General features: G+C 40.7%; 1 protein-coding gene across 1 annotated transcript; it reads left to right on the top strand.

Annotated features, from left to right (window-relative positions):
* The first annotated feature begins 3,633 nt into the window (after positions 1 to 3,633).
* On the top strand, positions 3,634 to 6,182 carry CCL20 (chemokine (C-C motif) ligand 20). Its single transcript, XM_014951746.1, has 4 exons — positions 3,634 to 4,225; positions 4,476 to 4,590; positions 5,330 to 5,407; positions 5,695 to 6,182. The coding sequence occupies exons 1-4, from the start codon at positions 4,144 to 4,146 to the stop codon at positions 5,720 to 5,722; spliced, it is 303 nt and encodes a 100-aa protein (XP_014807232.1). The 5' UTR covers positions 3,634 to 4,143; the 3' UTR covers positions 5,723 to 6,182.
* The last annotated feature ends 10,380 nt before the right edge of the window (positions 6,183 to 16,562 follow it).

The following is a 16,562-nucleotide window of genomic DNA, read 5'->3' as shown; positions in this document are numbered from 1 at the left end:
CCCCTTCTGGGCAACCTGTCCCACTGCTTCACCCCGCCTTGCTGTGAGGAGGGTTTTTCGCTATGTTTGATGAGAATTTCCCTTCTCACAACTTGTGGCTGCTGTCCTTTGTGCTTCGGCTGTGCCCCTCTGAGGGGACTCTGGGCACAGCCCTCCCCACGCAGCCTCACAGGCCCCGGCGCAGGGAAATGTCCTCCCTCGAGCAGGCAGCCCCCTCGCTGGCCCCCACTCTGTGTGCGGCCTCCATGTTGTCACCTGTGTTGCAGGCCCTGGGCCAGTCCACATGTCCCCATTTGGTCACACAGGTGCTGAGGGAAACTGGGATGAGCCTCATGGGGGTCAGGGTGGACAACGGTTGCTGTCCCCTCGTCTACAGGGAATAATTGCTTCCCTTGAGCACATAAGCACCTCCTTGTTTTTATATTTTTTGCCTTCTGTTTGTGTAATGGAGTTGTAAATGTAAAGACTGATAAGATAAGATTATGAGTCATATCAGGACCTAGCAGCCAACTTTCTTCAGCTGTTTGTGTTAAACCTTTTTTCATTTTTTTTTAATGAAATTTACTCTGTGCAAATAAACTGAAGGTATTTTGTACACACTAAGTACAAATAAAATACTGTGCTCCTGAAGTTGAGGCCCTCCTTGTGGCTTTTGCTCTAAATTTTAACCTAAATTCTTAAACCATGAGATAAAAGGAGTACTATGAGACATTAGGCACAACACCAGCCATGGCCTCTGGTGGGAACCAGATGCATGATGTAAATTTCCTAAGGGCAGAAGTATGGGGTGAGCACTAACTGGGTGAGATCATTGCTTTGGTATCCAAACTCTTCGTACTTAATTAGGAGCAAGTAGGGATGCCAAAAGTCAGGTGAGAAGATTCTGTCTAAAGACCACTGGATGGAGGAGAAATGAAGCTGTGGAGTCAGAAGGGAGATTTGAGATGCAAGGCCACCTCTATCTAGATAACAGTATCAGCAATCGCATGTTATGCTTTAATTGCCTAGGAAATGGCATAAGAAACACCAAAATTGTGTATGGATGTAATAGATTTGGGATCAATGAGGAAAAGGCATTAAGGGCGAGTTGTTTATTTGAGAGGAGTTTGGGCAGAGGAAAGGAGATGCATGGGTTGTGAAAAGGCGGGTTCAAGAAAAGGGAAAAAATAGGGAATAAAGTATAAAAAGAAGAAAGAGGGCAAGAAATGGGAGGATCTTGTGACAGGAGGAGTGTGGCCACCTCTAGGCAGAGGTGAGACTGTCCTGTGGGTTCAAGATCCCCATGATGCTGGGGAAAACCCCTGTGGTCATCCCACCAGACTCTCCATCAAGTCTATGTCTGAAAGACAGTGCAGGAGAGGGGAGTAAGAAGGGACAGATTTGTAAGGAAGGATAGACTTGTATCTTAGTACTCAGTGCAGGAGGCAAGGCAAGCGGAATTGCAATTTACTAGTACTTACTAGTGATTTTTCAGTTTGCTTTACAGTAATTTAACCAATATATTAACATAACTACTGTATCAGTACTAATGGTAAGCAATAGGATTGTAACTCAATATTACTTGATATAACTGGGAAGTAAAATTTCTAATAATAGCAGTGTTTTTATTAGCAAATTAAAGTATTAGTTTTTTTTTTTTTAGAAAGAGGCGCTTCCTAATCAATTAACATCATAATCATTTGCATATCAAGCATCCAAACAGATGGAGGCAAGGTGAACATAGGGATTAGCAAGACAGGGGATAAATTGATTTCTTTTTTGAGAAGGCTTTGTTGGCATTTTTTGAAATTGTTTGCCTACTGCTTTTGATACTCGTGATACTAATCCGTGGATAAGAAGATACAGTTATTGTCTTGACAATCTCAGGAAGTTCTCTTTCTCAAGCAGCTGGAGGCTTTGGTATCGGCACTAGGATGAAATGGGAGGAATGTGTGTTCATAACCTAATGCCCAATTTTCATATCTTCTTTAAAGGCAGTTGCTTGATAGAGACTGGATGGTGTGAACTCCTGCTTAAAAATAATAAATAAATAAATAAATCCCAGGTTGTCATTGGACAGTCAGTTCCAAAAAAAAAAAAGTGCTGATGGGGAAGATTGAGAATTGCTTATTGTCAACCTGATGCTTCTTAGACATAACAATTTAAAAATAGTTATGTGATTAATGTTTAACTACTCCTATCTTTATGGAAAAGAAAAAGCTATCAAGCCAACTCCTATCTTTATGGAAAAGAAAAAGCTATCTGTCATTCTTCTGTCATACTTCTGTCATTTCAGGTTATCATTCTAGTTATCTCTATTCTGTAGCACTGCATAATGATGACAGAAATTCCTTAAAACAGTTCAGAAGTAGCTGCGTACTGAGAGCATTGACCTTTGTGTATATTTATGGCATTTCACAATGATCCATAAAGCAGTTTTAAAAACAAACAAACAAAAAAAACCCCAAAAAAACCCCACCAAAAACCAAACCCAAAAAACAGTGTACGTCAGGGCATGGGTTCTTGTATTGCCTCTTCCCCTGTCTCTTGGCCAATGGCAGTGGTTCTGAGGAGAAGTCTCTCCAACATGTGACACCATACACGCTGCAAGGCTGCTCATGTGTACCCCAGCCATACCATATGAGCCTTCCCTATATTCTAGCTATTTATATAGAAAAATTAATTTATCTGAATAATAATCTGTTCTAGAGTTCAACTTTTTTACATTTCTAGGAAGAAATAATAGGAATGCACCTGTTGCGAGAGGTGGTGGCTGTATGGGAAGAATAGAAGGTATGTAATTATGAACTGATTATGACCGTGTCTGAGCTCTATCTTAAAAGAAGCTATTTAAGGTCAGGTTACTCTATAACCACCCGGAACTGGTAGCAGCTCCTGGGTACAACACTTGACCAGGACATGGCCTGCAGCCATCACATTCATTTCACACAGGTCACTAAACAGTGTTGGAAAGTAGCAGCCTTCAGTAGCAGCTCCAACAGTGCACTCGCAGTGATGACAGCCTTTCTCTGGGGGTTTCTCCCAAGCCATGCAAGACAGGTTGAAGATCGCGTGTGTTTTAGCTGCATGTTCAGGAGTCATAAGAATTGAATACAGTTTGGCATGGGAAAATAACAGGGTATAGCTATTGCTTATGAAGCAGCATTAATGCATTCTGGAGAGCACAGATTGAGTAGAACATATGGTCCTATTTCAAGTTGCTTTTATGCTCTGTTTCAAATTAAATACTCCAGATGTGTGACAAACTGGCAAGACACTGGAACGGTGTTGCCCAGGGAAGTTGTGGATGCCCCATCCCTGGAAGTGTTCAAGGCCAGGCTGGATGGGGCTCTGAGCACTGGTCTAGTAGAAGGTGTTCCTGCCCATGGCAGGGGGTGGGGTGGAACTTGGATGATTTTTAAGGTTCCTTCCCAGTCTAACCATTCTATGAAAGTGATGGCAGCAAATATATGGTAAAAGAAACCCATTTCCATGTACACTCAATGTTGCCCACATGGCCTCACCAATACTAGCCTTGAGTTCAGAACGCAGTCATCTAGAAAGCCTGATGTTACTGTGTTGGCCAACCAGTAAATGCTAATGTAGTGCTTTGGTATCATTTACCCAGCTCCTGTGAGTATGCCATAATGAAATGAATGCCTGGGTTAGGCCCATCTCCCTCTGCCCCCAAGTTGGGCTTATTAAACTAGAGTACAGCAGATAAGCACTTTCTGGAGGTAACCGAGAGTTACCTACACTTGATTCTCCTCATTTCACAACCCACACTCCTACCCCTAAAAATACACATGCTTCACCCACAGAACCATTACCTCACAGCCTTTTATTTCCTCTTCTTTTGGGCTGAATCTTCTAACCTACTTCAAAACACAGCGTGCTGGGGAATTTTTTTTTTTTTTTTTTATCTCCGATTATAGCACCAGGAAGGTGTGCTGGGGCCGCATCGGGCACGATGGAATTTGCCATGGGGAAACCCGCTGATGACAATGGAACCCGCCCTCCTGTGAATTCCCGCGGCTCCCGCCACCCCTTTATAAGCAGGTGGAGGTGCGGCAGGGCTGGCAGGACCAGCAGGCAGCAGGACCAGCAGGCAGCAGCACAGCACTCCCGAGAGAGCACAGCTGCTGTGAAGGGGAAGGAGTGGAAATGGCTGGCATTGGCAGCAAGAGCTTGGTCCTGATTTCCCTGGTGGGGCTCCTGGCGCTGCTCCTGTGCAGCACCTCTGAAGGTGAGTCAGCTCGGGTGTCTGGCCCTGGGAAGTGGTTCTGGGTGGTCTGCAGTGTGCCTGCCGTGCTGGGGGGTGTGTGCTCGCATCAGGATGAGGGAGAGGTGGAAGGGAATTATTTCAGCACAGTATGCTGCCTAATCCTCCTCTCCTTGAGCAGGCTAGTCAGGGGGCTGAGCAGCGAGTACCCTGGGCAGCATGGCAGGGAGGTCCAAGTGGGTTTTATTTACCTTGTCATTTTCCTTTGTTCCAGCCCAAAGCAACCAGGACTGCTGCCTGTCTTACACCAAAGCGCGCCTGCCTCGCTGGGCCCTGAAGGGTTACACTGAACAGCTCGCCAGTGAAGTCTGCGATATCAATGCCATCATGTAAGTTACTCTTCAGAAGATACTCTGCCTTTTCTGACATGAATGAACCTTAAGATATCTGTTTGGGCAGAAGCAATGTTTTGAACACTCTAAGCGTAATTATTTTTTTTTTTCCTTTTCAAAATGTTAAATTAAGTGAATAAGTTGTATATAATACCTGTAAACAAAATACACCACCTCTAGTTGATAGGGAATATTAACTCATAGGAGAGACATACAATGTAAACAGTAAATATGACTGTTTAGGAATCAGCTGTGCAAAGACTTGCTTCGTCTCCAGCTGAGGGCCACTCTAACCAACACAAGGCCTTCTCTGCCCAAAACCTGTTAACAGATACATAAGTGGCAGGAGTTTTCTTAATTCATAGAGATTGGACCTTATTTTTCACAAGGCTTTAGCCCTCTTAAATGTAGATCTGTCACTGAGCTGGACAACAACTATTCTTAGTCTCTCAAATTATTTCTGGCATCCAGCAAAGTTCTTCGTCTCAGTAGTTCCAATAAATTGAATGCAACTTTATGGTGCATTAAATGACCCCTGAGACTGAAGAAGCTGTTACGTTTTAATTTCATTAGGTATCTTTGTTCACCCCATGCTTAACTGGCATTTACAAAAGCAGTTGCTATTGTTTATTATATAGAATAACTATAATGCATGTTTTTGACCAAATGCATCTTCGTAGTATTTATTAGAGGGGATTTCTAATGATTTACTGATCTCTTTATCATTATATTCCAGTTTCCACACCCGCAACGGACTGAAAGCCTGTGTGAATCCTAAGGAAGGCTGGGTGAAGAAGCATCTTCTTTTCCTGAGGTAGGGATTTAGAAATCTAAATACTACTAGGCTGATGAAAACAGAGCATGTATGAAAGCCTGTTTCTTAGATCCCCTGAATGCCACTTGTGATGAACACATTTGTCTTTCCATCTCCTGTCAGAGATGGCTGCTCCTTTTTAGCATCTTCCAGGGACAGTCATGTCACATGTTCCTTTTTTTATCTGAGCTGCTCTTTCGGGGGGTGCTACATCTTGGAGAGAGAAACTTATAATTGACCTATGGCTGAGGTCATTATTTATGTGTGTTCTCTTATTCTTTTGACAGCCGTAAGCTCAAGCAGATGTCAGAGTGATATGGTTTCCAGCAGGGAACTAAACACAGATGTGGCTGAAGAACCACCGGGTTCAACCTCTTGGTTGAGATCATCGTCTTGTACACTGTTGTGTGCTTACTCACCACTATCTCTGGCTTCTTTGGAACCGTGGAACTTCTGGAGTTGATTCATATTGCATCACTGTTTTGCTTGAATTAAGCATTTTGTTAAAATTCCTATTTGTACTAATATTCGTATGTTACTAATATGGCATGAGTACTGTTTAGTAAGGACTACCTTAAGCTGCTGTACAGTGTATTAATTTTATTAAGTTTATTGCATGTTATTTTTGTTTTGTTCAGCATGTGTATAGCGGGTTATTTATATTGCTTATTTTGTTACTTCTTTGGCATGTCTTGTGCCAAAATGTTTCCTTTTAACTGTAGTTAGCAGTGTAATACTTCTTGACCTACTGTTAAACAAAGCCTGCTTTGTAAAAAAAATGGAAATTGGAGTTTTAAAAAAATAAATATTAAAATCTGCTTTATCTGTGTGATATATTTATTTTTTTAGTTGAAAAAGGTGAATTCTCCTTGAAACAAATTGCTTTGCCTATAAGCCTCCAGCTGAAACAATTACACAAGTGTATTCGCGTGGCCTGTTTAAAGCCACTTTCCACCTTGCTTGCTTTGTTTGCCCTATCGGTAGCTATGAACTCCATATGATATAATTTCTTTGCCTCCCCCAGACTGCAGCTATCTATGAAGCTTTTGCTTAGCATGAAGACCTGTGCTTTGCCCAATTTCACCTTAATCAGACTTGGTGGAATTTCTCTTACCAGTTTCTCGATTTGTTCAGGAGAAACCTTACACATACTCTTACAGGGCAAGCTTCTAGCTCATCCTCTGAGAAGGATTATGATAATGGTAATGGTTTGCCCTCAACTTAAAAGTCTATCTCTAGAGGAGAAATCTGCAGTGCTTTTTTCCCCTTTATGTGTTTCCTATAGTATCTGATAATTTCTAGCATAATGAGACTGTCCTGAAGCAGGATCTGTTGATGGAGGTCTGCATACACTACTGCAGTTCAAATGATGCCGGATAAAAGCAATGGGACTTCATGGAGTAGGTAGAACATGGGTGCAGACTGAATGGGGAAGGCTGCTCAGATTTTTAGGTTACTATTACATGGCCCACACGGACTTCAGGGATGTGACCGAGTAGTCTGTGTAGGTGTAGTCCTCTCGTTGTCAGCAGATAAATCTATGCCTTGATTTTTGGTACCTTTTAGACATAGAGATAAAAGCATTATTTTTAATATATATTAAATGTGAAGCAATTTTGGTGTTCTTGAGAAAGGAGCTGAGAGGTGTTGGGTTTTCTAAATGGTGTTCATGAGTGTAAGGCTGTTACCTTCTGGTTTCAAAACTTGCTAGAACTTAAGCAATCTCCTTGTGGCTGTGCAAATCTGGGAATTGGCAATTCTCTGTGGGTGAGGCTCTGAAGAAGCAGGATTATTTGGCTTTAATTTCCAGCAGGTGGATTCCATGTACCTGATATTAAAGGATACCATGTAAGAAGTTATTGGCCTCCTAGGGAGGAGCATTCCCCTGGGGATTCCCATAGCTTCTGGGCCGAACTTCAGAGCTCTGCCTCACACCTGCCAGCACTGGTCTGAGCTCCTGTTTGGGACTGAAGAGCTCACAGGCTTAAATCGGGCACCAACAAAATGGTGTGGACACAATGAATGGATTCATGTCAAAGGCATCAGAAGGTGAGGTACCCCAAGCCTGCTCTGGGAATACATAGACATTGGTGGAGATGTTAGGAACCAGAGCCGTGTATGAACTTGGTGCAGAAAAGCCTAAAGTCCAAGCTAGCAAATTCAAAGCAAGTGAGCAAAACAAGAAAGTGAAGATTGATGTGAGGTTCTGTTGGTGGCTCTGCGCTCCCAGGCTGGGTCTGTCACAAGTTTTGTATTGCTTCTGCAACTCGTGCTTCCTCTTGTCAGCCGTGGCTCCATCGCCACAAAAAATCAGATGGTTTATCCACAGAGCGGGATTATTTTTTACTTCCTCTTGTTGTGGTTGAATTTCTTTTTTTATAACAACCTCCATTGGAAGAAAAAAAACTATAATTTGAAAATTTTTTCTATGCTCAATAGCATAGATTGACAAGGTTGTTATGTTACTGGTAGGAAATTCCATGTAAAAATGGCATGTCCCTCCACACATTCCTGGGGATACAAGCAGGTAACATAGGCAAGTGCTGCCTCTCCAGAATAACCAGACTTGAGGCCCATTTTTGTGAGTAGGTAACTTTAAGAGGCTAGTGAAAAGTTCTGACAGCTCTGAAAATCATGACCATTTCTAGGATAAGCTTAATCCTGATTACTTTGGTGAGACTGTTCAGCATTTGTGTAGGTTTCTTTTTCCTCTATACCTTTGGCCCTCAGCTCCTAATTCAGCATGTGCAATTTTGAGTAATTTAACGTGCAGTATTAGATGGTCATTTGAGGACTTTCTCCGTCTCTTAATATATTTTTTTTTAAAAAGAAAATATATTATTTTTTCTTGCAAAAATGCCAATGAGGCTTTTTTTAAAATTATTTAATTTATTTTGGATGTTGTTTGAGTAACAGGTGTGAGAACTTTCCCTTCAAAGTCTCAGCACAACTTCATACTTCAGTTCCAAAGTCTCCTGCTCTTGCTGTATTGAGACTAGTCCTCAGTGATTCCTGTGCCTGCTGGAGTATTATTACTGAACTCTATTTCTGCATATTATTTCTGGGGGTTTTTTTGTTCGTTTTGTTGTGTTTGTTGTTGGTTTTTTTTACTTCAGTTTTTATTCCTTTCCCCTTCCCCCTACTAAAGCAATCTCGCACCATTCCCAGTCAGGACATTGTAGCATTTCATTAGTTTGGCGTCTGTCAGAAACCTTTCTCTTCCTTTATGGAATCATACTTAATTAGCACATTTCTTAATCTTTTTTTTCTTCTCCCACTCCAGCACAAAGCAACCCTGATTGCTGCCTTCCTTACACAAAGTGCCTTGTTAGGGCTCTCACGGGTTACATGGAGCTGCTGTCAGTAGAAGCCTGTGGAAAAAAAGTGCGACTGTGTAAGTTACCAGTTTAAAGAAATTCAGTAGTATGACCAATGTTGTTTACTAATGCCTGATGTATGGATCTGGATCTGTTCCTGTTCTGGATTTGGATCTGTTCGTTACTAGTGGGAAAATGTGTTTAAATACTATACTTTCTGATATCTGCGTAACAGTCCTATGCAATTATATCTATAGCAAAAGGTATACAATGAGGAATGGCTCTTAGTATGCATTTTTATCTGCCACTATACATTATGTTTAAAAATCAGTAGGTGTTAATGAAAGGTAGGAGAGATAATAAATAACTTAGCATTGCATGGACAGTGATTTTTGTACAGAATAGCAAACCTTCTGCTGATTTAATTTTGCTGTTAAAATAAAAAACCTGCCACACCTCAACTGCTGGGCAAGTACTAACAATTTATTTGTTGAATTACTGTTCAGTTGATGGTAGCTCCTAACTATCAGTTGAAGATGGTTTTTTGTTCCTCAGCTCTTGTTTTTTTCACCTTCCACAGAAAGGGGGGTTGTAAAGCATGTGCAAATCCAAGAGATAAAAGGGCAAAACCCCTTCTTATCCCACAGTATGTGTGTTTTCAAATATACCCAAAACCCAAGCATTACTGGGAACACTTTTAGGTCTTTCATATGGGTGTTGATAATTGGTCAGCTATTTTCAATTGCCAACATCAACGAGCCCACATGTACCCAAACCCCACTCCTGATGAACTGGAATGTGTCGTTCAGCTGTAATTTTGTTGAGAAGTGAATGGGGAATTTGTAAACCAAGAAGGGCTTTAGGCTTATGACACTGTCACTTGATTAAGTCTTCTGTGTGCTGAGCTCAGCTGTGTTATGCCCTGGCAGTCTTAGTGCAAACACCAGGCTACAGGCAACACCCTTTGCCAAAATATGAATCATAAAAGGTTTTAGTCTTCCGACTAAACCCAGTGCATTGTGCGTGCTATGCTTACTAAGAAATTACAGTTGTATCACTGTATATAAATGGGAAATTATGATCAGTGTTCCTATCATCTTGTGGTTGCTCTGCTCTGGGAGGTGTCAGTCTTAGCTGTCCAGTGCTGCAGTCTGAACTCTCTTAAAGGTTTTGTAATTGCTGTTTGTTCCTTCTGCACTATCTATTGCAGACAGCTTCCAGTCAAAGCTCACCAAGAGTTGCTGGCATTAGAACACTTAAATACAATATACAATTGATATGGTGCTGTGGCTGCTGTTATGTATTAAGCATAATGTATTGCTCATGTAGCTGTTACTGTAAATAAAACCAGGTGCTTATTTAATAGTCTTTTAGCTTCCCTGAATTTATAGCATTATTCAAAGACTATGGAATCACAAATACATAATTAATGCTTAAAAAGCTCATATGTCACAGAAAAAGTAGAGGCTATAATACTACTGTTAATTGTTATTGTTTACAACAGCATTTCTATAGTTTCGCTTATATGACTTCAGTTATACCCCCAAAATAGAGTAAAAATTTTATGTGTATGCATCTGCTTCTACATTCCTGTAGTCCTGAAATTTTACTACCTCCTGACTTTAAATTGAAAACTCTATTAATTTTTTTTACACTCTTTTTGTATCAAGGAGACAATAAATAGCCTGTGTTGAGATCCCCTGAAAAACTAGATATGCTCTATATAGTGTCTATATGCAGAATTGTGCTGGATACACTTAGAATGCATGTCCTGTATTACAGGGATTTTATCTACCATCACAGCCACAGCTACACAAACAAATGAGAGGAAAAGGATTGCACAGCGCAGATTTTCCTAGGCTAACAGTGCCAGCAAAGGCATATGAAAATCCAAGGAGAAAGAGCCACCTGACTCTCGGAAGAGATGACTGATGTAAGAGGGAGACAACTTTGTATGGTTATCTATTCTGATTCTGTGGATAGAAATCGCTACCTCAGGTTCCATTAAATTTGGTTCCTTCCCAATTCTTATTATTGGGATGTGTCCAAGGAACATGTGGAATGCAATCACTAAGGTTTATTAAATACGTCATTAATTCCTAAAGGTATTAATTTACAAACCTAATCTCTTGGTTAAATCTGTTTGTATGACCTTTGGATCCAATGCATTCCAGTGTAGTAGGTTTCCACAATGCTCCACCTCCTGGGGTATTTTGATTTACCTAAAAATCTAAGCTTCACAGTGATTTTTTTCCTCTAGCCCTCAAAGTTACAGAGTAAGCCTTGGAAAATAAAAGATGAAGAATAACATCTCAACAGCTTTTCACATCTAAGCTAGTCGTGTGATGTTTTGATATCTAACTCATGTTTTTGAGTAGCAGCTGCAGTAGTGAAATTTAAAGAAAGGTTATTGTCATGTTTCTTGCAGTGAACATTACCTACAGTTATCAGAAATTATGATCTTGAGCTACTTTTTCAGTGAAAAAAATTAAAGTTCTAGCTGAGGCTGAAGATGTGTATGTTCTTTCTATCTGTTTGATTTCTAGGTAGGTTTTTTTTTTCTCCTTCACTTCTTTACTGCTGGAGATGGATGTAACGCCCCACAGGCTTCAGAGAAGATTCAGCCTGCTCAAGGGTTAACATTAACTGTTTCCTGTGCCATGGTGAGTTGTTATTACAACCTAAATAGTTGTAATAAGACGTCAGATATGCTTTTTTGTTAGTCGGGGGTTTCTCAGCCTGTGAAGAAAGGAGAGAGAAAAAACAGCTTCTGGGAGTGGGAACAGTGTGGCACAGTCCTGTCTCCCTGCTGAGAAAGCCTGAATGATAGGATCCATTTAATAGATAGCTACAGGACAAAGCAATGCAGGAAACACAAGGAACATTGAAATAGCACAACTGGGGTACCATGACTAGTGAAGGCATGTACCAAAGTGTAGGAAACGGAGCACAAAATATTTCTTATTTCTGAGTCAAACTTTAGGTACATTTGTGATGCACATCATAACTGTCTTTTCTTCTGGCCGTGTACTCATAAGCCAAGGCAACACATTTATATGTGGGATGGCCCAGTGCAACAAAATTGAATTAGACTTGTATATCTTCTGGACGATAAAATTTAATGAAACCAGATTGTTCTTGAAGGAACATGGCTTGCAAGGGGATAAATTCTGCACCAAGAATTCATATAACAAATACCAAGGTGACAGTAGACACCATCATTAGGAACCAAGGGCAGAGAAATACTACAAACCTGTAAGAAGCTACAGACTCATAGCTGGGTGGGGGATCTCAAGGTGCTGTGCACTGACCGGTGCATGGGAATTTGAGAATGATAGACTTAATGTGGCAGATAAATCAGAGCTGTAGGGTGGTCGGTGTGGTGTCTTCCACAGTTCACTCAAATGGGGCAGTACCTCACATAAAAATAATCTGTTATATAGCTGTACTTAAGGAACGCAAATCAAAACATTCATGTAAAAGTTTGTCATGCATATCTGAAAAACAAGAATATTTTAGCTGTATGCATTACTACAGTGATTTCTTATTTTCAAATGTACATTTACTATAGCTGGTTGAAAATTATGATTACGTGTTCCAGTGGACACCTGTTTGTCATGGTTTTGACCGAATTGACCAACTAGAGCGACAGATGACCCCTCCCTCCCCCCCTAAGAAAAAGAGAGGAGAAGAAGAGAGGAAAAAGAGATTTATGAGTTTAGAAAAAAACCTAAGCTACTTTAATGAAAATATAAATAAATTATGAAATAATAAATAATAAGAAGAAAAAAAAGGGGGGAAAAAAAAGTATACAGTATATACAAAACCGTATCAAGCTCCCAGGATGATGATCACATCACCAGCAGGCACAGGGGAAAGTCCCAGACTGGACTCGGTGATGGACAGGAGCCGGATTCCAGATCTGGAGTCAGGAATGCTTGGATCGGGATCAAGGGTAGATGAACAGACAGGGTCCTCCTTGGACATCGGCCATTGAAGGAAGAGCTGACCCTTTGATCCCTCAGCTTTTATACTGAGCATGATGCGGATGGGATGGAATGCCCTGTTGGTCAGTTTTGGGTCACCTGTCCTGTCCATTCCTCCCTACAGATGGGACCTCTCTACGCTTTTCCGCTTCCGACCCTCCAACGGGGCAAATAACAAATTTGCCTGACATTGGTTGTTATAGCAATAAGTATAAGCAAGGGCCTGTCTGCATACCATTCCTTGGTATAATCAGGTCTTATCACTCTAAGACTAAACAGTTTCTGAATAATATGTTCTTAATTTCAGAGTTTAGTTAGTTAGAAGAGGCCCAGCTAAAAAAGTAAAATTACTGAACAGAAAATTAGTTCTGTTTTACCTCAAACCAGGACAATGTTTCATATTGCTATGACTAGGAATAAATGGTCAAGATGTCTTTCAGAGACAACGTAAAGCTCGAAGATACCTGAGCTACCGCAAATCTCAAAAAAGTTGTTCACTCTATACCATGCTCCAGATCGCCCTGAGAGCAGGCCAAAAATGTTTAATGAATTTGAAAGTGGCCAGTGCTGTTTTAATGCTAATTGCCCTGACTGGATGATATACACATATGTTGTTTTGCACATCCACATGAAGTACATCAAAATGATGGTAAAGAAACTTAGAGTACAAGAAACACAGAGGCAATGCAATAGGACTACTGCTCTTAGTGAAGACATATAGATATGTAGAAAACGTGATGTTTTATGTGAAATGCTTAATGAATGTTGGCATTATAAAAATGAAATATAGAAACCAAATGAGTTATCTTGACTTTTTTTAATTAAAAAAAATGGTGAAATAAACACACTTTCACTTTAATGAAACTGCATTTTCTAAAACAAAGTAGTTTTCACTATTTATGTTTTCCAGTTTTATTGTAGACTTAGTAGAAATCCTGTTCCTCATCAGGAGCTTTTAGCTTTCTCCTGACTCAAAGTGGTTTGTCTCAATTGTGTGTTAGCTTTATGTGGAAGTGCTCCTCTATTTTCCTCACTAGGTGCATCCGGATAACTCACTGGCTTTCATCTTGCAGCTCAGACAATCTGACTGCAGAATACTTGCGTAATTACCCGATACCGTCAGCTTTGCCGTCTTGGCTGGATGACGCAGAGCTCTCCCTAACCAAAAGGTCTTCAGCCCCCTCCAGTCTAGACCATGGAAAGAGAATTAAAGGCGTTTCTGAGTTCCTCTCAGAGAGGGTAAGATAAATATATTTTATTGGGTTTTTTTGCTTTGAGGTTTTTTTTGTTGTCAGGTCTACCCATCCACTTGGCAAGGTTAAGAGGAAAGGCTCTCCCTTAAAAAGTGGACAGAAAGGAAAACCTTTTTTCAACTAAGTGAAAATTTGACTGAAACAAGTAAGAATGTATGGAATTTGCCTGACTGCATGGGATATGTAAGCAGTATGTCAGCAATTGAAGATGGAAGGAACGAGCAAAGAAGAGAACTACTTCTCCTTTCTGGTACTTGTTATTATCTCACTGTAGGTAAACACCACATACATCTATTCATGTGAACAGAAACTTGCACATGGCACAATTTCTGGGCAAACTGCAACTAGTAATTTTTTTTTCTTTATTCGAGATAACTTTAAATTGATGAAAGCAGCCACGCAAAGATGAAAAACAATCTTTGGGAAAGAGAGTGCTCTGTCTGTTCTATAACACACTGTCAGCTCTTTCTGCTAGAACAGCTCTTGCTTAGCAAAGAGCAAACTCCCAGAAGATCATGTTCGTTATACAAGTAAAATAGTTTTAACATTTTTGATGGCTGTGGTGTTGTGATTAGTATTGGAAATAACAGAGCAGAAGTGAGAAGGACCTCTAACAATACAGACAGAAGTGTGTGTGGATAGTGGTGTCTGCTTGGGCAAGAGGAAGCAGGTTATCTCCGTCAGAATAAAGCAACCTTGAAAAACATGACCTAAACCCCTTTGGTTCACCAAGCAGAAACAAGGAAATATCCGAGCACAGTCCTGCAGCTGACAGACCTGACAATGATGAGAAAGGACAGCACACAAGAAAGGGCAACGTGGAAAAACTCCCCTTAGTAAAAATTTGCTGCACCCATTACTAACATAACAGAAATAGGAAGTGGCTTTCTACATCTTTCCCTTAACTCAGACTACTCTTGGGCTGGTCTTTCTGATTTAGTTCAGCATACCACAGACTGACCTACTTCAGAACAAGTGGGTCATAATACAACTTTAAATCAGGAAGCCTAAAACCCACTCTTCTCTGCAAGCAAGAGTATGTTTGAGTCAGAAACACTTTCTTCTTGTTATTCTTCTCAGGACAGTACTTTGGCTCAAGAAAAGAGAGATTTCAGACCTGTTTTGGCAGGAAGAACCCAGAGCTCTCAAAAGGAAGCCCTTAATTGTAACTGTATTACTTCTGCTTCATAGTGTCCAACACAGTTGTCTTCAGCACTCTAGATTAAGTGTATATTGCAGCCTTTCAAAGGCTTTTGAATATTGACTAATAGTGAGGTTTACAGTATCTTAACTTTCTGCCACTCCTGCAAACTGCTGACGTAAGCAAAAATGCACAGAGAGTAACTGATGTATAAGTTATCTTTCCAGGCTGATAACATCAATACTGTACGTAAAGACTGGTTATCTCATCCAGAGATAAAAATTGCTGGAGATCCTGGCTGTATGTCTCAGCATTAATTTTTCAGTTCCATGATAGGTCTTTTTGAACTCTCCACAGTGTGCATGCAGATTATTGGAAGCAGTCCTTCCATGGCTTAGAGGCTGTGCGAACTCTTTGGATGCTAAAAAGTATCAGGGTGACAATTTTGTCCCAGCAGCCTAAAGATTTTCCTTCTAAAAGTATACACTAGTTGCCTATTTCCCCGAACTTGAAAAAGTGTTAAATTTCTGCTTCACAGTCGAGGTTTAGTGGTATGGATTTCAGCTCAGTCTGCTGTATCATCAGGCTCCCTGCTTGACTAGTCCTCAAATAATTAGCTGTGTTTAAGTCCTCCCCTTCACTCCCTCACTGCAGTTTTTATCTTTGCTGCCTAAAATCTCCTTGGGTAATCCCGCCTCTGCTACAATTCTGGTTCTGTTTTGTCAAAAAGACATACTGTTAGTTACTATATATTTATTTTGCAGACAGACCTGTACTGGGCGGCGCTGGGGAAAAACTTCATCTCAGCATAGTGTTAGCTCTTTGTCTCCCACTCAGGTGGTCAGCAATTTTTTCTAGTTCCTGTATAGGAACAGAGCAAGCAATGCCATTATGGCAGTGCCTCCCTGGAACAGTCTGGATATCAGGCCTAGAGCTAAGAGGGACTGATTTCTGTTGCGACTCCACTGCTCCTGAATACTCTGCTTAGAGAAGCAGAAGAAGGAGGTGAGAGTCGAGGTCTGATTTGATTTATCATCCTCCAGTGTCATCATTGCTTCTTAATCCCAGGTAATGACACAAGCTGTGAGGTGTGCATGTTCAGATGGAGATCTACAGCAAGTGAGGAGAGAATGTGCCGAACCGCCTTGTACTGACGTCATGGAGCTCTGCAGCCTTTCCACTTCCCTCTCCTCTGCTCAGACTGGGCTGCATTTTCCCTTTCAGTGTCTCATGAAAAGCAAACACAAAAAAAGCTTGTTAGCATATGATATGCAAAACCTTGAAAAAATGATTGCTCAAGAATATCGCAATAATTGATTCGATGATGCAAATGAAACCCAGACATACAGTATTGAAGCGGTGTTTACCATATAAATTATATTGGAGCTGCAGATACTCATTTATGTTGTTGAAAAGTATCTAGTCTGACTAAAAAAATTAAATGTAGCACTTCTAGTT

Source organism: Calidris pugnax, unplaced genomic scaffold, assembly GCF_001431845.1.
Source record: "Calidris pugnax isolate Ruff unplaced genomic scaffold, ASM143184v1 scaffold197, whole genome shotgun sequence".
NCBI lineage: Eukaryota > Metazoa > Chordata > Aves > Charadriiformes > Scolopacidae > Calidris > Calidris pugnax.
This window is presented reverse-complemented; position numbering and strand designations above follow the sequence as displayed.